This window comes from Mus musculus, chromosome 3 (assembly GCF_000001635.26).
Source record: "Mus musculus strain C57BL/6J chromosome 3, GRCm38.p6 C57BL/6J".
NCBI lineage: Eukaryota > Metazoa > Chordata > Mammalia > Rodentia > Muridae > Mus > Mus musculus.
The window spans coordinates 123455196-123480717 of NC_000069.6; the positions used below are offsets into that span (position 1 = coordinate 123455196).

Genomic DNA, 25522 nt, shown 5'->3' on the forward strand with positions numbered 1-25522 from the left:
CCCAGCTGTAACTGAAGTCTGTTTTTAACATCGTGGAACTTTACATCACATCATCCCAGGTAAAAAATGAAGTCAGATCATCGTTTAATGTCAGCGCATTTCCCTGAACTATCATCCAGCTTAACTCAGTTTCCATTAGTTCCCATCTATAATTCATAGTAATTATTCATTTATTATTCATGTAGCTACCTTTAGTAACAGTAAAAATACGAGTTGATCTAATTCAATGTGAGAAAACATGTGAGTTCGGGGTAAAGAACCAATTTTAGTCATTGAGGTTATGCTTACTGGAAATTCATAGATCTCATAAGCTATTCTTTAGACGTTTCATGTGACATCTTATGAAAGAGGGTAATTTAACCATAGTCAAGCTCTGACTAACTTATAATGCTATAATATTAATTTAGCCCTAGCAGAACAGTTCACAATTTTTTTTTTTGTCACCAAACCATTTACCCACGTGCAAGGGTCACACAGCACTGGCGAATGAAGGGGAAACTAACTGATAAGCCCCCACTAGTCTCCCAGGAAGAGTCTAGTCATCCAAACAATGAAGTCAGAAAGGCTGACTACCACACTCTGCTAGCAAATCCATAAGTACTTCAAGCTGAAAGGTCTGAAACAGAATGGCTCCAATCAAAGTGTTGGTTGGGCCAAGTAGCCCTTGGTGGTTACAAGGGAAGGGCTCGTTGCAGGTTGACTGTGAGCTTCTCCAAGCTCCTGCTTGTATGACTCCAGAACTCACATGGTGGAGGCTCTGTGTGGGTGTCTTTCTGTCTGCACTTCCCCTTCATGAAGTCTCACAGTCACTCTAGGGCCCACTGTCATGACCTTGTCTTACCTGACCACCTACAAAGACCCTGTGTACAAAAAGACTACATTCAGGGAAATAGCACTTCAACATCTTTTGGCAAGACACAGTTCAAAAACAGCCTTAAAGGTGAAAAAACTGAACCTCATCAGGGAGATTTTAATAATACCAGCCATTCTCTACTCTTGAGTGGACGGAGAATGACGAAATGGGTAAAGTACCTCTTTTTCCATGCCCTCTGTTGGGGACTTTTTTTTTTTTTAAGATTTGATATTTTTATTTTAAATTAACAAACTTTATTAGAAAAAAATCATTGGAAGTAAGAATTCTGTAGCAATTCAGTGAACTTCATGTAGTTAGAATAGGCAATCTGAAACAGTGGCACTTCACACCGGGTATTACACCTTTGTTATGGAATATGTTTTTATGTACTTATCACCAAAAAAAAAAAAATCCGAAGCATAGTACGAGGTAGAAAAATTAGCTTTGTATTTGATTGTTACTTATGCTTGTTACCTGCACCCAGTCCTTGCTCACCCCCTATATTGAGAATTTTCTGCCCTCTTGTTGGCATGCTATGCCTGAGTGTGCTTTTGTTTGCATATGTATGCATACTGTTGGCTACTAGGTTCTGAATATGAGGAAGGGCATTTGGAACTCTACTTCCAACAAAGCTCTCCATGGGGCCAATTTCTGTAACATGAACCCTGGAATCTTTTGTGTTCCCTTTTCTTTGTAAAGCTGAGCATACATCTACACAAAAGAAGAATATAATCTAAAATGACAGTAAGTTAAATATTTTTGCCAAAAAATTAAGAAAGAAGAGTGCTCAGCGTTATTGTGTAATAAGGCTTTTTTTTTTTTTTTTTGGTTTTGTTGTCGGTCCATGGGGATACAGTTTTACACATCCACGACTGGCCTGATGAATACATCTATATACATCTATAATAGCGGACATAGTCACCCTCAGACCTCTGCTCGGAATAGAAACGTTTTAATGATCAGAGTAGTGAAATTTCAAAATACAAGTATTTAGAAAATAATATTATGCAAAATTTCCCTTGTATGATTTGAAGGCAGTGTAGGCTCAGATCTATTGGAATATGGTCCAGCGAAATTAGCTACCAGTCTGAGAAACATTTCAGAAATTGCAAGGTAGAGGGGCTGGGGGGTGGGTAAGGGGACAGACCGTTTTTTATATCATAGAGTTGTAATTAAAAAGTATTTGCTAAGGAAAAAGTTCAGTTTGAAGTTTATGTCGTACTTCAGTACGCACGTCAGGAGCTCGTAGTCAACCTGGCTGTGAACTTTATGACTGGGCTGCTTCTTTGTTTTGTTTTGTTTTTAGAGACAGGGTTTCTCTGTTTAGCCCTGGCTGTCCTGGAATTCACTTTGTAGACCAGGCTGGCCTTGAACTTAGAAATCTGCCTGCCTCTCTGGGCTGCTTTTTAATCTTTCTTCTATTGAGCTAAGCTATTACTCTTTCTCATTTATAATTGTGTACCTATAATTTGTACAAATGTGTGCATACACATAGACACATCGTATCCACAGCCCTACTGAAAATCCATCCGGCCATTAGGACAAAGTCGCTCCTGCTAGAGGATCCTGACCAAGCCACTCTTCTCCATTCTCAGTGGACAGAAAGCCTGAGGCTCTCTATGAATCTGCCTGACTAGAATGGTGATCACTGGCATGGTATAGCACATGTGCAAACCCCCAATGTCTTAAAGGGAGATTCTTGTAGGATATTTGCCTAGGTTTGGAGGCCAGGAGAAAGTGCTGGGCAGTAGTTCAGGGGATGATTCATCATGGCACAGAAACTGTGTTGTGGGATACAGCTTCTCCCATCCACAAATTAAGGAAATCAGTATAGTTTTTACGATTGCAACCACTATAAGCATCCTAGGATAGTAAGAATAAACTGCTACCTGACCGAGAGCTCATTTGTGGGTGACATGCAAATTGGCTTCTCAGAATTACCGGTGTGTATGAATGTGTTAAAAGAATATTGGAGAAGCACTCCTTATCTCTTGTCACATCACAGATAGAGCGAAGTGACTCCAGTCTCTTGCCGTGTGGTTCAGGCCTGAGAAGGTATGGCACACTAGAATCTTGGCTTGGAAGCCGTTCCCACTGCCTTTGAATGCTACGGTTTTCCAAGTCTCATCTCTAAATGTCCCTGTTATTTAGGCGACAAGTTGCTAGGCACTATTCTTTATATTACTTCTCTTGTTTTTTTTCAAAGAATAATATGATTAAATCATTTCTCCCTTCCCTTTCCTCTCTCCAAACCCTCTCCTACACCCCACCTTGCGTCTTTACAAAGAGTGGCTTCTTTTTTCCCTAATTGTTGTTACATGCATACATGTATAAATATAAATATTCCTGATTAATTAAATAAAACCTGCTCAATCTGTGTGTTAATTGTATGTAGGTTTTCAGAGCTGTACCTTTGGTACTGGATAACCAAGTGGTGTACTGTTCCCTGGGGAAGGCGAGCTCTCCTGGGTAGGCATTAGGCTCACTGTGGTTTGTGTGCATGATCAAGTATAACTGCAGTGTTTTTGTCATTAGAACATTATTCTATCTCTATTGAGATGAGTAATTTGGCGGTGGAGGTGGTAATTAATACAGACAATGTATCACTTTAAATGAAATTTCAAGTAACGTTTGAGAAGAATAAGGGGATTATTTGATTGAAACAAATTGTTGGAGACTTTAAATATAAAAACCAAACTGCTGGTGTTTGTGGTATGCATAAGATTATATCTACCCAATAAAAAAAAGATTATATCTACCTATAGAAGATTTTGTGATTTAAAATAACCTTGAAGTATTCAAACCCCTCAGAAATATTTTTTTAACTTTTTATTTGGTGTACATATTTGGTGGGTATGCAAATTGTCTAAGAATTTTTTAATGGGACTAATGTTTTTTTTTAATTTCTTAAATTACAAAATAAAGGCCATCTATATGATCTCTCTCTCTCCCCTCTCCTCCCTTCTCTCTTGCGCTCCCTGTGATGTATATGTGTATATGTGTGCATTTTCCCATGTCTACACATCTGGAAGACAGAGGTCAACTTTGAGTGTTTCCACCTTTTTTTTCCCTCGATTTATTTATTTATTTATTTTGTTTGTATGTAGGTTTTGCCTGCATGTCTGTATATATGTGCTCCATGGTTCCTGGTATATGTGAAGGTCAGAAGAGGGTGTTGGATCTCCTGGAATTAGAGATATTGGAGATAAGGATGTTTTTCACCATACAGGTGATGATAACCACTTCAGGTGCTCTGCAAGAGTCTTAACTAATGTGTGTGTGTGTGTGTGTGTGTGTGTGTGTGTGTGTGTGTGTGTGTATGTGTGTGTGTGTGTGTGTGTGTGTGTGTGAGTGAGTGTGTGTATTTCGTTGAGAATATCACATATTGTACTTTAGTCTCTTCCTTCAACTTCACCTAGACTCTTCTCTCTCCAATATGTCCTCCCCCAAACTTTATTCTGTGTCTATCTCTTTGTCTCTCTGTGTGTGTATGTATGAGTGTGTGTGTCATACTAAAGTATGTTAGCACTCCCAAGTGCACAAGGATGTGGCATTAGCACAAGCCACTGAAGCACAGACAATCCACTAGTGACCACATCCTGTTTTGATCAAAGAAAGAATATAAACTGGGGCTGGAGAGATGGCTCAGCGGTTAAGAACACTGATTGCTCTTCCAGAGGTCATTAGTTCAATTCCCAGTAACCACATGTTGGCTCACAACCATCTGTAATAGAAATTGTGCCCTCTTCTGGTGTCTCTGAAGAGAGCAACAGTGTGCTCATATGCACAAAATAAATCTCAAAAAAATAAAAAATAAAAAATAAACTATCACCCAGCAAACACAAACCAGAGAAGCCAATATTACTGTCCATATCATCCTTTAGTGCACCTTTTCTCTTCTCTTCTCTTCTCTTCTCTTCTCTTCTCTTCTCTTCTCTTCTCTTCTCTTCTCTTTTCTTTTCTTTTTTCTCTTCTCTCCTCTCCTCTCCCTTTCTTTTCCTTTCCTTTCTTTTCTTTTCTTTTTTCTTTTTTGGTTTTTCGAGACAATGTTTCTCTGTACAGTCCTGGCTGTCCTGGAACTCACTCTGTAGATCAGGTTGGCCTCGAACTCAGAAATCCACCTTCCTCTGCCTCCCAAATGCTGGGATTAAAGGAGTGTGCCACCACTGCCCAGCTAAGCACAAGATATTCTTAGTACAAGCAGAGCAACCCAGCTTACTGGTTGTGAAGACAATTGGTAATATTGTTTATTGTTTGGTTGATGGAGGCTGTAGCAGGAATAAAGTTATAGATATTACCATGTTAACCAGTTAGGTGCTAGGTAGTTTTAAACTACAAATCATCTGCACCTTTAATATGTATATTAACAAGCTAAAGTAGATCCCATCTGCATGCTATTATTTTATGAGTTTCAAGGTCTTGCTGACACATATTTTAAAATTCTAACATAGAATGGCAAAATTGGAAGAAATCTTCAAAGCTTCTCTTTAAGTGTCTCTTTTTTTCACACTGGTTGGCAGAGCTTAGAGACATTTGCAGCTCAGCGTGGTATTTAGTGAAGGCCAGGCTCCAACCTAAGCCTCACTTGGCCAGGTGACAGAATTCTTGCCTGAAAACATCTGGACTTCTATTTTATATCTGCAAATTGCCCATTTTCTTTCTGGCCATGTCTTAGATAACAAAACCTAATAAAAGCAGCTCTTCAAGCCTGAGGGTAGAGGCTTCTGAGGGCTGGGGAGGTGACAGAGCTGCTGCAGCACTTGTTGCCTTGCTATTGCCAAGGACTGGGTTTCAGTTACTAGGACTCACTTAGTCGTGAACAGCCATTTGCAGCTCTAATTACAGGGGACAAGTGTGTTTTCTTATGATCTCCAGGTCTCTTGGCATACTCTGGGTGCATATACATACATGCAGGCAAAACGTTAAGTGCACAAAATAAATATTTAAAATGTAAAAATGTTAAAGGCTTCTGATTTGATCTTTTGACTTCCTTGATCTATAACTATTCAAATGTGTGATGTGTGTATGTGTGTTCTAGCGTTTCTTTTTCCTCTTTCAAACCCATCTTTATTAGCTTCTTCCATTTATAAAAACCCAAAGGCTTTGATAGATTTGTTTCTTACATTTGATAAAGCTAACATCTGCCTTTGGATTTTCAGAGGAAACAAAATAACAAACCAAACCTCATTATCTGGACTGGGCCATATTCCCATTTATTGGGATGAAGTTTGTTGTCAAGGAGATTTGAAAACATAGTGTTTTGTGAAATAGACATCTGGTGGGTGGGGCGTGACCCAAGAAGGTGGCAGCTGCTATCATGTGTAGTTTTTCCCATCCTAAAAAAAAAAATCTTGTCCCAGTTTTACTGTGTTTTAAATATCTAGATGATAAATGTGTCCTAAACCATTTCCTTAAGTGTTTAAATGCAAAAATAAGTCTGAATGATATTCAACAATATAATTAAATACTGCTGAAAATGAATGCATAACTCTGAATTCTATTTGGTTTTCCAATATCTAACTTTATCATATTTTCTTTTTATATAACTTGGTTACAAAAATATTATGCACTGTATATCATGTTGCACATGAAACACTTATTTTGGCAATAGGAAATCATGGAAGGTGCAAGATCATCTTGATACCAAATATAAAATGCTGCAACTGGGACAGAATGCTTTCCCAATGCCATTATTGTGATAAATACCCTGACAAGTGAGACTTAAGGGAGAAAGTGTTCATTTTGGCTCAGTTTCAGAAGGACATGGTGCTGTAAGACCCCCGATGCTGGGCCTCTGCTCAAGTCCGGGGATGAGCTGGCCAACACCTCAACATCTCGAGAGAAAACCACAACTGATGCAAACTGCAAGAGGTTTTATTATCAGCTAGCTGAGGACAAAGTCCCTCAGCTGTGCAGGGCAGGGGAGTTCGACCCTGAGTGGTGACAGTAGGGGGCTTTTAACAGCTAGCTGAGGAGTTGGGAGGAGTTGGGAGGATAGTTGGGAGAAGTTGGGAAGAGTTCTTCTCTCCTGGGTGTCCTTGGTGAAATTTACAAGGCAGGAGTTGGGAGTGAGTTCTTTCTGAATTTTTATCTCCGTGTCCTCTGCACAGGAAGGCAGGCATCTCTGGTTGTACAGTATAGAAACAAAAAGGCATTCTACGGCCTATAGAGAACAAAGAGCTTCTTTCTAGCTGTATTTTTAAAGATCAGGGAAAACAAGCTTGGGGAATATCCAGGGGCTTTACCTTCCAGGGAGAAATGCTCTAAGTCGGGGTCTCACAGTGCATCATGGCAGGGGAGAAATGGCAGTAGGCAGGGAAGGCATAACATTCTGAGCAAGAAGCTAGCTGGTCACGTGCATTCACACTCCGGAAGAGGATGGCAAACAGGAAGTAGGGTGGAGCTACAAAGCTCTAGGTCCCGCCCCCAGTGACTCACTTCCTCCAGTGAGGCTCTGAGCCTTTCCCTAACAGCTGCAGGAACTGTGGACCAAACGTGCAAACACATCAGCCTATAACAAACATGTCACACTTAGGTCACTGGGATGGGGTGTAATCGTAGTTTTCTTTGGGTTGTAGATAGCATATTCCCTCCTGTTGGTTGCTGGCTTGAGTAAGGGCTCGTTTCCACTTACCTTCTAGGTATAAGGTGATAAGGTGTAAGTACGCAAATGTTCATCTCTGAATGTGAACAATATATTTGAATATGTAACCTTCGGATGTAATAGGTAAGCTGAAGCCAATGAATACACAACATACAGCTTTTGACATTTTCTTTGGTAATAACATCAGGATCGGATATTCTAGGATCTGAAATGCCAGCTGCCAGCCCACGGCAATGTTTGAGTACAGGTCCTGGTAAAATTGGAGAGGATGATTAAAAGCAAAGCAAAGCAAAGCAAAGCAAAGCAAAGCAAAACAAAACAAAACAAAACAAAACAAAACAAAACAAAACAAAACAAAACAAAACAAAACAAAAGCGTTCATCACAAGACACCCTAAGGGCCGATTTACAGGGATTGCTGTGGATTGTGAGGGAGAGCCATGGTAGGGAATGGTGTAGGTGTGGTCTGACATCTGTGATACTTTCTCCAGAGCATGAGATGCCCATCAAATCTTGATGCTGTCTGTATTTTTCATTTTCTTTTATTATCCCTATAAATTCCATCTTTTATCCTTCTCAGTCATATCATTTCTATTTTTACTCATTTTTTTTTTTGCGTAGTATACAAAGAAATAGATTTGCTTGTGATATTTTCACATTCTTCTCTGTTGACCTATACCTGTCAAAAAATTCTTTCCTTTCCATGCTGTCAGAATTTCGGGATCTACAGGCAGACCTGCCTTTGCACGCTCCAAACTTACAAAGGATTAACTGCTCTGTCAGAGATGTGTATGTGGATACTAAGTAGTATGCTGGGGCTTCCGAGTTTTCAGACCCACAGCAGTGAACCCCACAGTAATCAGCTGCTTCAAGGATGCATCTAACTTGACCTTAGGCTCAACTCAGTCAGTCTTTAAGGTTATCCTCAGCTGATCAAGTTTGCCTCCAGGTACCAAGGGTGAAACTATCTTTTCCTTCATTCTCCCCAGCCAGGGCCAAACCTTCAGCCTCCTGAACTTCTTGGCATCTCATTCTTCTGCTTTCAAAAACTTTTTCGCAGGGCACCCTGGGAAACCCATTGCACCATTACACAAGCCTCCAAGAGGCAAATTAGTCGGTGGAGCTGGGAGAGCCTCAGACTGCCATTTTGTGATTTTTTAAAAAAATTCGTTTTTATTTTTGTTACTTTGAGATGGCGTCTCTTTGTGTAGCACTGGTTGATCTAGAACTTACAATCTAGAGCTTTCTGGCCTTCAACTTGTGACAGTCCTCCTACTTCTACCTCTAGAGAGCTAAGATTACAGCTTCCACCTAGAACTGGTTAGGATACTGATTTAGCTCAGACAGTCAGGCAAGTCTTCCTAGGGGAAAGGAATGTTGATAGTTGACAACCTAATGGAGAGAGACAGGTCATATGAAAAACAGGGGGATGCCTGCAAGTATACTCCTTTCAAGTGTGAGGGACAGCAAAAATAAGGATTCTGAGATGGGAACCAATGCGGGAGGCACTGAGTGAATGTGGCCACTTGAGGAGTCCTGAACACAGGATGTGAGTGTGAACTGAGCTGCACCCAAGTGAATTGGAGGTTTAATCTATAGTGGCCAATGAAGTAGATTACACTTTGCATTGATTTCTACTAATGTAAAAGCAATTTCATGTTGAAAACAAATACATTAGAGTCGTGAGAACTATGGCTAATAATTACACATTGAAGTTGTTCAATGTAAGTTCAATGTTAACTAATTTAAATACAAAATTAGTGACTTCATCATGATCTGATGAAAATTAACTATGTCTTAAATGACTGGAAGTTATTCATGTATCCTTTCTGGGTTCTGGAATTTAAAAAAAAAATGAATTAGGATTATTTCCTCGAAGGTGCTCCCTCTCTAAATATAATTCAATTTGGGGTATTTTAATTGGTCAAGCGTCTCATAATATCTATTAGATATGCATTTGTATGGGCATGCCACTGGCTTAGCTTAATATTATTTCTGAGAATGGAAGAAGATGGAATATGTGTACTATAATGGAAAAGTACAAAATTGTGGCTTTGAAGCTGCCTTTAACTTTGTGTCACACAGGCCCGGCGTTGCCCGTCATTCGCCTTGTTGGTGGGAACAGTGGGCATGAAGGTCGAGTGGAGCTGTACCACGCTGGCCAGTGGGGGACCATCTGTGACGACCAATGGGACAATGCAGACGCAGACGTCATCTGTAGGCAGCTGGGGCTCAGGTTAGTTTTGTGCTGCTTTTGACTTATTTTATTTTCTTGATTTTTGGTGCTTACTTCCATATACCAAAGAAGGTGTCGTATGTTTAAATTGCACATTTCCTTAAACCAATAGTAAAGGCTATTTTTGAATTTGGTACTCGTCCATAAACTCACTGAAGAGTGCTTATGTATTCTGTAGGTCTAACTTGCCTGTGTCTGAACTAAGACCTGCACTGCTTTCATGAGTGGCCTTTCTGTAACTCACAAGCAGGCTGCTATTGTCTACCACATTTGTTTTTTCCCCTAAGTCATTGGATGACACACTAATTGTTAGCTTACTTTAAATCTAACTTTCCCAAAGATTATCTAAACTTTAGAAGATCACTTCCTTTTTTTTTTGTTAGTTATATTCTGAGAACAAAGGATGTTTATTCATGTACAAAGGAAATGGTTCCCATATACAGAATGGAATGAAGTGTCTAATGAGAACATCAGGGTGAAAACCAACATCCACAGTCATTTCGGGCTTGTGATTATTCTTTTCTAACATTGGTTTCTAATATAATGCTTTTCTAACATTGGTTAACACAGTTAAAAGTTTACCCGGGATTATACGAGATATTTTAAAAGTTAATATTTTACATTGAATTATCATTATCATAATTATCCTAATTCCTCATCATATTCAAGTGTTTGTCACCACTCACACCGTGTCTTGTACAGATGGTTGGCCCACAGGAGGATTTAGTCCAAGATACTTTAGTGTAGCTGAACATCATGTCCCTGAAGTCGTTGAGAACCTATGACAGTCTTCTGTTTTCATTGCTCAGACTTCTCGCACAGACATACTAGAGAATGTCCCATCTTCTGAGTTAGTGTCATGTATTTGCTTCTTTCATTCTTCCAGGCCCTGAAATTGGAAATGAGCCACAATGGCTCCATTAGCTCGGAGCTAGTATTCTGCTTAGGCGTCACCACAGGTGAAAGGTTACCAACTTAACTCCTGACCCGGTGTCACGGCCGTAGACCGCCTCTGTTTTGTTTATTTGTTTGTTTTATCCCCTAATGGCAAGACTAAAATTGAACATACAAGTGACATCTTCACTTTCTCTGTGTAACTTAACGTCTGATTTGTAGTTCATGTGTGGGAAACGAAGGAGCATAAGAAACCCTGAAACAGTGACTTTGACCTTAATCTCTAGCAGTGTCGTTGGCTGCTTTAATCACTTTCTTTAGGTGGGTCAGCTATAGGGCTAGTCAGTTCTTTTTAATAGAACCGTAACAAAGTGTGAAATTTGAAGATCATTTTTTATTGTTTGTCTAGGTATAAGTTTCAAGGCCAGTGTTATTAATGTTTGCAACTGTTGCTGTTGGAGATATAACAGCATGGCAGCATGAACACCTGCAGGCGTTGTTACAAAATAGCTCTTCCTAACAGTTTACTCTCCCATGACATGCTTTCTAATTTCCAGTTGTTAGTTATGTAATAATTGTACAAGATACCTAAGCTGTCAGGGTCAATCTAACAAGGGAGTGTTAGTTTAAAAGATGTGGAGCATTAAAAGTAAGCTGAGCATTTGGTGGTGAGATGTTTCAGATGCAATTTCTCTACCCAGACCTTCTTCATTTTATTTAGAACTATCTCTGGATTCTGTATTTTCAAAGCACTCTAATTAGCATAATCTGTATTTACTACGCTGTCAATTATTTATATTCACCATGTGCCAAGTGATTTTCAACTTGACTATGAAGAAACCTATGCCTTTACCCAAAACAGTATTTTAAAGACTATGTCAATGGCATGTTGTTGTTGTTTTCCCTGAAACAGGGTTTCTCTGTGTAGCCCTGGCTGTTCTGGAACTCACTCTATAGACCATGCTGGCCCTGAACTCAGAGATCCACCTGTCTCTGCCTTCCAGTGGCTGGGATTAAAGGCATATACCACCACTTCCTGGCATTATATTGACTTTTTATTAATTAAAACTTTTAAGTTTTTGAGGCTTTAATACATGAGTACACTATTTACATCATTTCCATACCTCCTTTTGCCATTCCAACTCCTGTGCCCCCACACTCCCTCTCAAGTTCCTGGTCTCTTTTAAAATTAGTATTGTTACATATAAACATATACACACACATGTATATACAAACTATAACCTGGTGGGTCCATTTAGTGCTGCTCACGTGTATATGTGTTTAGGGCTGATTACTTCAGATCAAGTGGGTTTGTCTCTGGTGAAGACCAGATTTTCTTTTCTTAGCAGCCTGTATTTTTTTAATTGCCTGTAGCTCTTCTTCTAGGAATAGAGCCTTATAAGATTTCCCCCATCCACATTGGCATGCCCACCTATGACATCATCGTGCTGGTCTTCTTCAGGCATTCACATTATGGAGATTTCTTGGATATAGCTTCCCTATCTAGAATACATGATCTCATAACGGACATTCCAGTCCTCTGACTCTTTAAATCTTTCTGCCTCATCTTCTGTGATGTTCCCCAAGCCTGAGGTATAGGAGTCATGCTGTAGAGGTATCAGTTGAGGTCAGGCACTCCACAGTCAGTTGGTCTATGCATCCTTTCAGCTGTGAATTTCTGTAATTATCTTTATCTGCTGTAAAGAGAAGTTTCATTGATGAGTGGTCAGTGTTATACTTATCTGTGGGTAAGGATTTAGAATGCAGTTAGGAATTATACTGGTTTAGAAAGTGGCAGTAATAGGATTTTTTCTCTAGGGGTCATGACCTTACAAGTCATGGGTAATTGGCTAGATATACATTATCAGACTTGAATCCCTTCCTATTCAGTAGATCTTAAGTCCAATTAGATGATTTTTCATCATCCCCAAGAAATAAGTACCTATTGATTACATCGTTAGGGATATTTTGCCGTGCTGTTCATGGCTGCTGACTGCGGTCTCTCCGTCTGGGCAGGGTATTGATTGCTTTTCTCCATTATTAGCTTACATAGCACCTTCAGATGCTGTGATAGCTAGTCCTCCTGTGGAGGCATCCATGTTGGCTCCAGCTCAGTTCCCCAACCTCTTCTATCGAAAGTGGGTGGTTTCTTCAGTAAAATGATTTTACCTGGGAGGCATCCAAGAGTAATAGAAACAGCTATGTTGTTTTGGGCATCTCTTGGATTCCCCTTGTGATTTTAATATTTACAATAAGGATTATTATAAACCACAAGGCAGATAGAAAGGCAACATTTTGTTACTTAGAAAATGCATATTAAATTTAAATGACATATGGAATGTTAAAAATACATGGAGTTGTCAAGTGATGATAAAAGTTCATGTTGTAGTGTGGCACTCTTTTTGAAATACAAAATGTATTTTCATTATAAAAATACAAACTAAAACCAATAGGAACTGGTTTTCAAAAGGTTTCATATGCTCCCATCTGTTTCTGAGGCTGCTGAGCATTACAGCAGCAAAGATTTAAATAATAAGTTAATTTTGGAGAAAGGATTAAAAGAAAAAAAACTTTGTAATATTTGTCACTTGCAAGTTATGTTTAATAAAGAAAGGAATGATTTCTAAAAAATAAATAGTTCCTGTACTGACTAGTTTTGTGTCAACTTGAGACAGCTGGAGTTATCACAGAAAAAGAAGCTTCAGTTGAGGAAATGCCTCCATGAGATCCAACTGTATGGCATTTTCTCAATTAATGATTAAGGGGGAAAGGCCCCTTGTGGGTGGGACCATCTCTGGGCTGGTAGTCTTGATTCTATAAGAGAGCAGACTGAGCAAGCCAGGGGAAGGAAGCCAGTAAAGAACATCCCTCCATGGCCTCTGCATCAGCTCCTGCTTCCTGACCTGCTTGAGTTCCAGTCCTGACTTCCTTTAGTGATGAACAGCGGTATGGAAGTGTAAGCCGAATAAATCCTTTCCTCCCCAACTTGTTTCTTGGTCATGATGTTTGTGCAGGAATAGAAACCCCGACTAAGGCAGTTCCTAAAGAGACCTTGTTGACAAATAGTCTAGAAACTGGAAGGAGACAGGAGCACACTCACCAGGAAGCTGATGCTAATGTAGTTAAGTAACTACATTACTCTCTTACTCTCTTCAGGGTTAGCTCATTGCTTTCTTGATTGAAGACTGACTTCTGACATTCAAGTGTCCTGCCACTAAGCTCAAATCCTCATCTCTTGTCTCTCTCATTTTTTTGATTTTTTGGTTTTTTAACTTTTTATTTTGAGAAAGAAACTAACTTACCCAGCCTGCCCTTGAACTCACTTTGTAGTCAAGGACAGTCAGTCTTTAATTTGTAATCCTCCTGCCTCAGTCTCCCACGTATCTGGGAGTGGTTTCCGAGGCTTCACTCTTTGGTCGGTTGGTACCTTTTCTTTGGGGCCTGCGATGAGACAGAACATCACATTAAAACAAGCTCCTTACCTCAGGGATGGGAGGTGAGGAGAAATAGGGGGGAAGAACTCAGTGTCCCCCACTCTTCCCTTAATCACCTTCCACTTCCTACTGCTTATCGGTTTCACCATTAAAGGCTGGTGATGCTGTGACAAGCTGCAAAGTCCTCCCAAAAACTCTAGTCAACAAGCAACCCAGCTTCACGGAGCTTTTCTTGACGCATCGGGACCAGCCATCCGGTCCACACGCCTTTCTTTCCCCTGGCTTATATACTTCCCTCAGAGCTTGTATTCAAGTAATACTATGCAAATCTTCTTCCTTCCTGCTTGCTTATTGAAAGTCTAAGTACCTTTGGGTGAAATTGTTTTTTATGGTCCGTGGTTGATGGCGGACGGCATAGTTGTTTCATGCTTTATTCATACTTTGTTCTTAGGCAGATTTCCTCTCACTTCTGCTTGCTTTGCTGAACCAGCGAAGGGAAAGTGCACGGAGCATCGTTGGAGTGCTAGTTACAATTTCCTTGTGAGATTCTGTCATTTTGACCCTCATATTTTAATAGCCTCTGTGTGTTTTGGTAGCTGGAAAGCTTTCTAAATGCAAAAGGAATTATTGTACTTAAGATACTTAAATTTGATTAACTCAGAGTGTGGGGACCATGAAGAGAAAAAAGGGAGACAGGCAGATGCCATACAATTAGATAACCTGGGGACGTGTATGTACTCAGTGAAATTCAGGTGGAAACATTTTCAACTTCCTTTCTGTGAATTTATATTAAAAGCATTCCCTCATGGCTTTAAAAGCACAGCTTAGCATGACATCACATTTCATTGTGCTGAAGTTCCATAATTTACATAAAAATTCAATTATTTTAAATGTTTCTTTCCATTAGTGTTTCCCCCCCCCTTTAGAGGGAGCCATAAAATGCTCCTACAGAATTCTGTTAAATAGTTAGACTAAAAATTATTTTGTGTAAGTTGCTTTTTAAATTTTTTCCTTTTTAAAAAATTTCCCTGTCCATTAAAAAAAATCTTACAAAATTTACAATGAAAACTTCCTAGATATATGGAATTGATTGACCAGAGAGGGAAGTTTGTTAACAGATGGGCAAGTTAAGCCCACTAGGAACCTTGTTCTTGATTCCACCCTGTTAGAGAGAAACAGTCTTGACTTGGGGCTCCATCAATAGAGGATTTTGTTTTCACTCATGTTGTACTCTGTTAAAAGGCAGAGCTAAAACACAGATGTGAAATAAGAAGAGAAGAAAGAAAACAGTACTGATGGTGTTTTGGCTGGACTAGGTTAGACAGAGCATCTGTCCTCAATTCAAAATACCCCAGGAAGCTCTAACACACTAGATGTCCAGGGCCTATTGGTAGCTGCCATTTAGACATAGTAGAATTCTGGGAAAGCGATATTAACCGTCAGCCTCAGTTTTCTTATCTGTAAAATTGATGTTGTAACTTCATGAAGTTGCAGGGAGAGATTAAATAAGTTAATATGCACAGCGCTCTTAGGCCAATGCCAAGCAAGTCATTAGGAGTCATCGCAGATCGGGAGTCACTGGTGATGGAGGGGACTGCCTTCCAGATAGACCCAGTACACTGATCAGTAAAATGAGTTCCTATAGCCAGAGGCCAAGTCTCACAAACTGGTATGTGCAGTTAAAGAGCCAGTCCTTTATATCCTAAAGTGTATATGCTTATCTGGCCTACCTACCTTGTCTACTTCAAGTAGTGGCCAAGTGTGGGTCAGATGGTGGTGTTTATTTGGCCTCGTCTATCTATAATGAGTGCATCCACTTTGATTAGTGAAGGGAACACATTGGATAAGGGTCAGACACAGAATGAGACTAGGCAGTGTTCCTCGGGACTTGCTGTCACCAAGGTCAAATGGCTTCGCACAGAACCAGCCAGTGCATTATTGTTATATCACAACAGTGTTTCCCGTACGCTTTCTCTGTGGTCAAGGCATGAAAGGTGTGAACCCCCGGAGCTTCAGCATGAAACTGGCAGGCTAGTGTGAAAATTATTTCCATAAGGGAAGGACAGAGCACACATGGCTCACTGAATTCACATAGAACTCTTTGAAGTCCTAGCTTGTAAGTTTTGCCTCTTTCCTCAGTACTGTCTGATCTCTTTAGGAGAAGTCATACATTTCTTTGTTTTTCCCGTGAAAACCAGCAGCAGGTCAATAGAAAATCCTGGTTGAAGGAATGTGTCTATGTATGTGCCTGTGTGTGTATATATATATATGCATAAACATGCACATGTTATCCTGATGTTGATAAATGCAAATATTAAAGTAGAAAACCAAGTTAATGTTGTATGACATGTTTTTCTGGTTAGTGCTTCCCCCCTCATGTTTATTATTGTTTTCATGATCCATTATTTTATTTAAATATTTTAACATGATATTGTTTCAGTGGCAAATATGGAAATAGATAAGACAGAAAATAAAATACACATTGGTGCTTTAGAAATACTTTGGCATGACTTCTCTCCAGTCATGGTTTGGAATTGCCACTCCCTTGTTATTAGACGCGTTCTCACGACCGGCCAGGAAGAACACCACAGACCAGAATCTTCTGCGGCAAAGCTTTATTTCTTACATCTTCAGGAGCCAGGGTGCAGGAAGCAAGAGAGCAAGAAGCAAGAGAGAGAGAAAACGAAACCCCGTCCCTTTTTAAGGAGAATTCTCCTTCGCCTCGGACGTGTCACTCCTTGATTGGCTGCAGCCCATCGGCCGAGTTGACGTCACGGGGAAGGCAGAGCACAAGTAGTCATAAGATACCCTTGGCACATGCGCAGATTATTTGTTTACCACTTAGAACACAGCTGTCAGCGCCATCTTGTAACGGCGAATGTGGGCGCGGCTCCCAACATCTCCCCCTATCCTTTTAATAAGAGCAAATAGGCCACCCATATTAATGAGAGTGGAGATAGAGGTCAAATCCCCAGTGTGTAGGTAAAGGAGCCATGTACAGGATTAGCTCTTAGGCTCACAGGCTTTTACCCAGAGCAACCCTGACCTGCTCCCGTGTCGTTTTGCCTGGGGGAAGGGAACTAGGACACTGAACCTTCATGAAAGATGACATGTCTCCCTAGAATAGGCTCATATATGCCGCAGAGCCTTTCCATTGCAGTGCTTAGCCGTGCAACTCTCTCGGGCTGCTGAAGCACACTCACTCTATCCCGTGCAATGAGTCTAGCCTCATGGGATATAAGAGCTGAGTGGCCAGCGACCTATTGCCTAAGCATAGATATATCATATATCAGGGGGAGCTCCATGTTCTAGTCCTGCAAGCGCCTGGGCAATAACCACCTTGTCTCTCCTAGTTTGGGCCTTAAGCTTACAGACCAATCAAAGAAGCAACACTAATCCACAGCAAAGTGTATCTCCAAATAATATTAATCCCACCCATTTTTTAAAGAAAGAAAATGCTGAGGAGATCCAATTGGGTAATCCTTTGGTCAGCGACAGGTCCAAGCGCGTGGAGTTGACCTGAAGTCTCAATTCCCGAAGGATCTGTTCAAATTCAGCCATCCAATTCTGTAACATATACTGAAAAAGACTTTTTGACAATTTAGCTGCCCTAGTAAATTTAACATACTGAATGGAAATAACACACAATCCCGGAAACTTTTGTTCACATCCCTGCTGAGTTATTTGTCATAATACATCTAGTTGTATCTGGACAAGATCTATGAGTTGATTAACCAGCATGAGACCTCCCTGTATCTTGACATTAGCTGAGGCCTGTTCATCTATGACTGTAGTCACTGAGGCTGACAAAGTGTTAATGGTGTCAGTCATCTGGACCTGTCCAGACAGAGCCAAGGCTGTCTGAATTAAGGCCAAACCCAGTTCCTAGTTAGTGGTAAAAAAGCAGGAGAATACTTGAGCATTATACATCACCGTCATTGGGAGTGGAAATGTCGACATTATCCCCCAACGCTGCTCTCTCATTGGACAAAATAAGGCCCAAATGCTGCATAATATCCCTTCCCCAGAGGTTAACCGGGAGTGGGAGCACATAAGGTATGAATTTCCCTTGCTGTCCTTCAGAGGATTCCCACGTCAAGGCAATGGAGCTTATAGTGGGACATGATTGATATCCTAGGCCCTGTAATGAATGAGATGACTCTGTGGTGGGCCATGCTTTGGGCCACCAATGTGTAGAAATTATACTTTTATCTGCTCCGGTATCAAGGATGCCTTCAAACTCTTTTCCGTTGATCTTAAGGCGGAGCTTAGGTCTATCATTTAAAGATACAACCAAATAGGCAGAATCATTTCCTGAGGAGCCCATTTTCTTTATCTCAGGTCCTGCAGATTTTTCCCTGGTATTATCAGGGAGGAGCAGCAGCTGAGCTATCCTATCTCCTTTACTAATAGAAAAAACGCCCTTAGGGCTTGAGCACAGGACCTGTATTTCAGGGGAATGTTGACAATCCATAACTCCAGGGTGGACTACTAAGCCCTGCAAGGTGAGTGAACCCCGGCCGAGAATAAGGCCCATGGTTCCCGGGGGCAAGGATGGTATAGGCTCCACCGGCACCGGCTGAATACTCATTTGAGGCATTAGTAGGAAGTCGGAGGCGGCACGCAGGTCCACCCTTGTGGGTCTTCCTGGGTCGCCTCTCTGACTGCTTCCTGGGTCCTGACAAACCGGTTCCCATATCTTTGAGGGCCCTGGGACCGAGGGCCCGATGACCCGTTTTTTGGCACATCAGTTGATTGACTATCAGGTGGGGGAAGGACTCTGCCCTTTATATCCCTCACAGAGCGACACTGGTCAGCTCTATGATAACCCTTGCCACACTTAGAGCAAAGAGTGAGAGTCCCTCCCTGTTTATCTGGAGCTCTGCAATCTTTCTTAAAATGCCCAGGCTTTCCGCAGTTAAAACATGTCCTCTGATCATTTCTGCTCATGGAGCGGTTCTGAGATTGGAGGATGGCGGCCGCTAAGCCTGCATTGGTGAGAGGTCCCCCAAGCTCTCGACAGACCCTGAGCCAGTCTTGTAAGCCTTTGTTCTTTCTTGGGGCTATGGCCGCTCGGCACTCCTTTGTGGCTTGCTCATAGATTAGCTGTTCTATCAGAGGCGCAGCTTGCTCTGACTCTCCAAAAATACGCTCTGCTGCCTCTGTCATTCTGGCCACAAAATCTGAGAAGGATTCCTGAGGTCCCTGGATTATCTTTGTTAACTGCCCAGTGGTTTCACCTGCTCGAGAGAGCGCCTTCCAGGCCCTAATAGCCGTGGAAGAAATCTGGGCATAAGCTCCCCAATGGTAGTTTGTCTGATCAGCAGAATAAGCTCCCTGACCCGTTAACAAGTCAAAAGTCCAATCTCTCTGCTCTGGAGTCAAAGCAGCTGCGTTTGCTCGGGCCTGCACTTGTGCAGCTTCATGCCAAAGAGCTCTCCATTCCATATATTTGCCCATACTAGGGAGAGCGGCTTTTACAACCGTTTGCCAGTCAGCAGGAGTTAGTGCCATGCCGGCGAGCCTGTCTAACTGCACCAAGGTAAAATTAGCATTGGTTCCGTATTTACGGACCGACTCGGCAATTTCTTTAATTTGTAAGTATTCTACCGGAGCGTGGACACGCCCACCCTCGGCTCCTTCAAAGACCGGAAATGCCTGTTGTATTTTCCTTTGTTCCTCTCTGGGAATGAATGAGTCTGCGCACTGCCTCTCTGCGCATCTCTCTGCGCATTGCTGACGCACTCGCAGGGCGGGGGCTCCGCATAGGGCGGACCTTGAAACCGACTGCCCTGAGGCCAATCAGCAAACTGGCCTTCGCCAGCCGCTTTTGGCTTCCTTAACTGATTAGCTAGCACTTTACCTGGCTGGTACCCTTTTTTCTCATAATGAGCTGCTTCTTCCTCCCAGTCTGTTTCCTCAGAGGAGAATTCTTCATCTGCTTCAGAGCTACTAAGAGCTGGCTCCCCGAGCCCATCCAGCGATGAGCACAGGCTCCTTTTCCTAGAGACCTCCGCTAATTGATCTTTCTTCTTTTCCCTTTTTCCTCTTTTTCTTCTAATCTCTCTCCAGGTATTCCTACCTAACCTTAACTTTTCCTCGGGTTCAAGACCCTTGGAAAGGCCTGTATACTTATTTTGTGTACCATATTTTCTCTTTGCTCCTACTCTCTCTCCCCGCTTTACTTCTGATAGCTTGTCCTGAATTTCATCTAGAATCCGCCCTGCCTTAACCACTTGATAACATGTGAAAAGGAACAAAAGGGCTTCTAACACTAGAAAAAATTCAAGGCCAAATATACCTTGCAAAGCCATTTTCCACTTTACTTCTGATAGACTGTCTTGAATTTCCTTAGAAAGTTCAAGATCAGACTTACCTCGTAAAGCTGTACTCACTGGTACTCTCGTTCCCCAGCTGAAAAGTTCTGAATTCATACAGTTGAATCCTTCTTAACAGTCTGCTTTACGGGAACCTTTATTACCGCGACCCGCAGTTCTGGTTCTGGAATGAGGGATCTTCCTTGCGCCAGTCCCGAGTTTTTTCTCGTCCCGGAATTCGGCACCAATTGTTATTAGACGCGTTCTCACGACCGGCCAGGAAGAACACCACAGACCAGAATCTTCTGCGGCAAAGCTTTATTTCTTACATCTTCAGGAGCCAGGGTGCAGGAAGCAAGAGAGCAAGAAGCAAGAGAGAGAGAAAACGAAACCCCGTCCCTTTTTAAGGAGAATTCTCCTTCGCCTCGGACGTGTCACTCCTTGATTGGCTGCAGCCCATCGGCCGAGTTGACGTCACGGGGAAGGCAGAGCACAAGTAGTCATAAGATACCCTTGGCACATGCGCAGATTATTTGTTTACCACTTAGAACACAGCTGTCAGCGCCATCTTGTAACGGCGAATGTGGGCGCGGCTCCCAACACTCCCTAGTACTAGTAAGAGAGGCAGGTCAAAGGCAAGCAGCAGGGCTCACACTTTTATCTGAGAAATTGCAGTGCAATCGTTCAGATTTTGGAATCTGGTATAGTTAAGTTATTTGGCCCCAGAGTAAGGGCTCATTCCCAGTCAACAGGGAACACAGGTCTTTGTGATCTTTTTCCTTGGGGATAGAAAGCCTTTGCCAAAGTTTTGTATTCAGATAGCATGAATACTTTAAATCTGTGAAAAAATGTGACGTGTAAGAATGCTTTATTGTCCTTGAATTTGACCCCTTAGGAGCTAGAACATCTCATGTAATCAGTGGCCACAGGTCACTCTTTTCCCGCTTGAATCCATCCTGTCACCCTATTATTTTTGAAATTGGTTGTTCTCTTATTCAATAAAATCTAATAAGATTCCTATCCTTGGTAATTACCAAGAATTGGTTTGGTTGCTGTTATGTATTGCAAATATTTGTTCTAAAGTGTTCAGTTTTCCTATGACTGATTATGTGGTAGTTTCCAATTTGTATGTACTCAAATGTAACCTTTTTAAGCTTCATATCCTGCCTTCTGGGCTTTCTGTCTTGTTGAGAAATACATCTCTTATATCCAAGGTTATAAGAACAACACTCCTACTATTTTAACTTGGTAACTTTTTACTATTCTTCCCCCCTCTCTCCCTGTCTCTGTCTCCCTGTCTCTGTCTCTCTCTTACACACACACACACACACACACACACACACACACACACACACACACTTATTCCACAACCCCATTGCTCTCCACCCCCCCTTTTCCATCTTTATACCATCTGGATTTAATTTTGTTTCTGCTAGGAGTTTGGGATCAAATTTTACATCATCCCCTGGTGTTTTGGTTTCCTTCTCGCCTATTGGAGTCAGTGAATTGTGCTGACTGAATTTTTCTCCTTGATATCTTTTCTTGGTGCAAAGCTCTAAGGAGGCGGTTACTTTGCCTTTCCCTCAGCCTGGCTTCCCCATGACCTGCACAGTTGCCCAGTTGGGGCTCATTCTCTTGGGTAGCACTGTGTCACCTGAATCACGTCCTGTGCTTTCTTCCAGCAATCAATCTCTCTCTTGTAAAAGGGCATGTTTTAAGCTGTTGCTGTGATAAATAATCACCATAAAAAACGAGCAAAGAAAGAGGGTTACTTTTGCTTCCCATCCAGCCCTCCAGAGACTGAGGCAGAATGATTACTGTAAGCTTAAGGCTAGCCTGGGCTACAGAGATGGTTTCAGAGTAGTCTAGGTTATGGTTTGAGACCTTGTCTCCAAAAAGTGTGTGCATGAGGGGCCACGACTTGGGCCAGCGTGACTTCTCCAGTCCCAGCTGTTCCCTTTGCTTGCCTTCAAGTCATCCACCACAGTTTCTGTCTAAATAGCACCGTTAAAAACTTCATGGTAAACTTTTATTTTGAGACGATGAAAAACTTCTACAGACAGATGGTATAGATAGGTGTACAGCAAGAAGAATGACTTAATAATGTACTTAAACCTTGTTAAAATAGTGTTTATGTTATGTCATAAACAGCCCTTTGGTAGGAGGCTTGGAAATATGGTGTTTCTTTGGGGTCATCAATATTATACTGTTTAAAACACGGATATTAGGTTATATTATTATGTCATGCAAAAGGGAGGGCAAAGGTTGAGGAATACCAAGCATTTTTAAACTCCTGTAGTGGTGGACCGAAGAGAGTAAAGACCCTCAATAATAACCTCTGGTGAAGACTGGGGAGTGGGCTTAGTCACTGTGTTTGCCAGAGGCAGGGAGGAAGTACCTGTCGTTGTTGAAGTCATAATTCATCTGTTTTTATGTCTGTTCAGTGGCATTGCCAAAGCATGGCATCAGGCACATTTTGGGGAAGGATCTGGCCCAATATTGTTGGATGAAGTACGCTGCACCGGAAACGAGCTGTCAATTGAGCAATGTCCAAAGAGTTCCTGGGGCGAACATAACTGTGGCCATAAAGAAGATGCTGGAGTGTCTTGTGTTCCTCTAACAGGTAAGGGTGTCACTTCCTAAATGTGCTACCTTCTGCCCTCCTGACTGGTATTGCCTTGGCTTTCTTTCTCAATTCAGATATTGTTAACAAGCGGACAGATAATGCTCTTAAGCAAAACTTAAGATAAAATAGAATACGTTTTTTAATTTCATATTATAATTTCTTCACTCACTTATTTCTAAATGTTTCTATTTAAAGCCCAACAAATCTTTGTTGCTTTAATATGCAATACCCAACACTCAAAATTAGTGTGCAGTGATTCATAACAGACATTAGGTGTCAGCGCATTACATCTTCCATCCATTCAGCTCGTAGCCAGTCTTTCCCAGATGTGTTGGTAGCTGCCGATCAACTGTGTGGATGTGATTGCTGATTAAAGAAAACTGATGGAGAGACCAAGCTAGCTTTGTAATTACATTTTAGACTGATGCACATTGCAGCGCGTCTGCTCGTATGGGTCACATATCATAGAAGAGGAGGCTTTAAATTATTTTAATTTTTGTATGTGTGTGTGCGTGTGCATGAAAAGTAAAAGAATTATTATCCATGGGATGCTGATTTCATACATCTTTATTTATGCTGTTGTTTTTTTATTAGCAACACAATGCATTTATACATACTAGAAGTAGCTTTTAAGTCTACCTTTTTGGAGAATGAAATATTGTGCTTTCTGCTCTCAAACTTTTGTGTAGAATTCTCCGTGTATAATTACTCATCGAGTTAATAAGATTCAAATTTCAGATCTGTATTATCAGTAAAAGTGCAAAGGCAAGGTGTGCTTTTATCACCCAGGAGTGTCTGAAGACAGATCATTCTTTACCCAGGGTAGCTTTTCCTACATTCCTAGTTCAGTATTTTGACTTGCACTTAAAAATTTGAAATACCATCTCTACGTCACTATATACTTTGCTGTTTCAATGAAAATGACTGTTGTTTAGATTTGAGAGGAGTGGAATTATGGGAAATTTCCTAGATAGGATTTAATATAGAAAAATAAAAATATGTACTTAGAAATTACATCAGAATATATTTTCTACTTGGAGAATAGACCTCAAATATCAGAAGGACAAATGTGTTAATCCTCAGAAAGAGTACAATAACCTCATTGTAGAGCGCAGTGATAGGCTATCAAATAGCTCAGAGGGAGGTCTGAACACAGTGGTACATCAGGCCAAACAAAGATTCGTTCTTCCCTCCCTCCTTCCCTCCTTCCCTCCTTCCCTCCCTCCTTTCCTCCTTTCTTTCTTTCTTTCTTTCTTTCTTTCTTTCTTTCTTTCTTTCTTTCTTTCTTTCCTTCCTTCCTTCCTTCCTTCCTTCCTTCCTTCCTCTCTCTCTCTCTCTCTCTCTCTCTCTCTCTCTCTCTCTCTCTCTAAGTTAGTTTGCTCTGTGTCTTTATCTCCTTATCACAGATGGTGTCATCAGACTGGCAGGAGGAAAAAGTACCCATGAAGGTCGCCTGGAGGTCTACTACAAGGGGCAGTGGGGGACAGTCTGTGATGATGGCTGGACTGAGATGAACACATACGTGGCTTGTCGACTGCTGGGATTTAAGTAAGGCTCACTGGTGTGGGGACATTGAATGACAAAACACATCTTTAAAGTCAGAATTGCTGTATAATTTTTACCTTTAATTTTAAAAATAGATATGCCTGACTTACCAGATGCTTATCTGTGTGTCTTCCATCATCTATTTGCTTATCATCTGTCACCATCATCTTCATTAGTTTGTCATCATTTGCCTGTCATATTAGTAATGCCCACCTACTGACCTATCTACCTACTATTGCAACTGACCTGCCTATCTATCTGCCTACCTATCTATCTGCCTACCTATCTGCCTACTTATCTACCTAATCTACCTACCTCACCTATCTACCTACAAATGGAATTATGATTAAAACACGACATTTTTTAAAGATAGTGAGTAACCATCTCTTGTCATCTATTTCATGTATCTTTCCTACTAACCTCTCTTTTCTTGAGCAAATTGGTTGAAGTTATGAGTGACTTCTGGTGTGCTCTTTTGTCTATTCAGACAAGTTTTGTGAATGCTCACTTTTATTATGATGTATTTTTACTACTAGAGGTTATTAGTTTTGACATCATTGTGTCTACAATTTCAGCAGTTTCATTGAGGAATGCTGTGGTGTCACATGGTTCTTTCTTGGAACACGATGATAATTGACACTTGTGTTGGAAAAGAACAGCCCTCTTGTCATGAGATGGCCTTTAGAACTAGCCTTTGACCTTGCCCACTTGCAATCTGAGTAGCACACTTAGGGAAGTATGTCATTAGTATTACATACATAATACATTCCACTGTAAAGACCTAAGTTGATTTAAGTAACTGGAAATGATGGCCTTGAGGTAAATATTCAAATAAAGCCCATGGATGCCCCTTCATTCTTGTGCTTCATATTTCTATGTGATTATTTTAAAAGTTGGTGAAATTACTTAAAGTCAGCTTGAAATATAGCTAATTGCAAATACTCACAAAGCTTTAAATTATACAGCTTCCAAGCTGGATCAAGCTGTGATTAAATTTGTATTTTAAAAAGAAAG

The 25522-nt window shown here is 41.1% G+C and overlaps 1 protein-coding gene across 1 annotated transcript in view; it reads left to right on the forward strand.

The window, feature by feature from the left end:
• Prss12 (protease, serine 12 neurotrypsin (motopsin)) overlaps positions 1 to 25522 on the forward strand; it is a 59690-nt gene that overhangs the window by 8283 nt on the left and 25885 nt on the right. The window contains exons 2-4 of the mRNA NM_008939.2: positions 9542 to 9692; positions 22782 to 22960; positions 24370 to 24511. Coding sequence (NP_032965.1) covers positions 9542 to 9692; positions 22782 to 22960; positions 24370 to 24511 — 472 coding nt within the window. The remainder of the gene's footprint in view (positions 1 to 9541; positions 9693 to 22781; positions 22961 to 24369; positions 24512 to 25522) is intronic.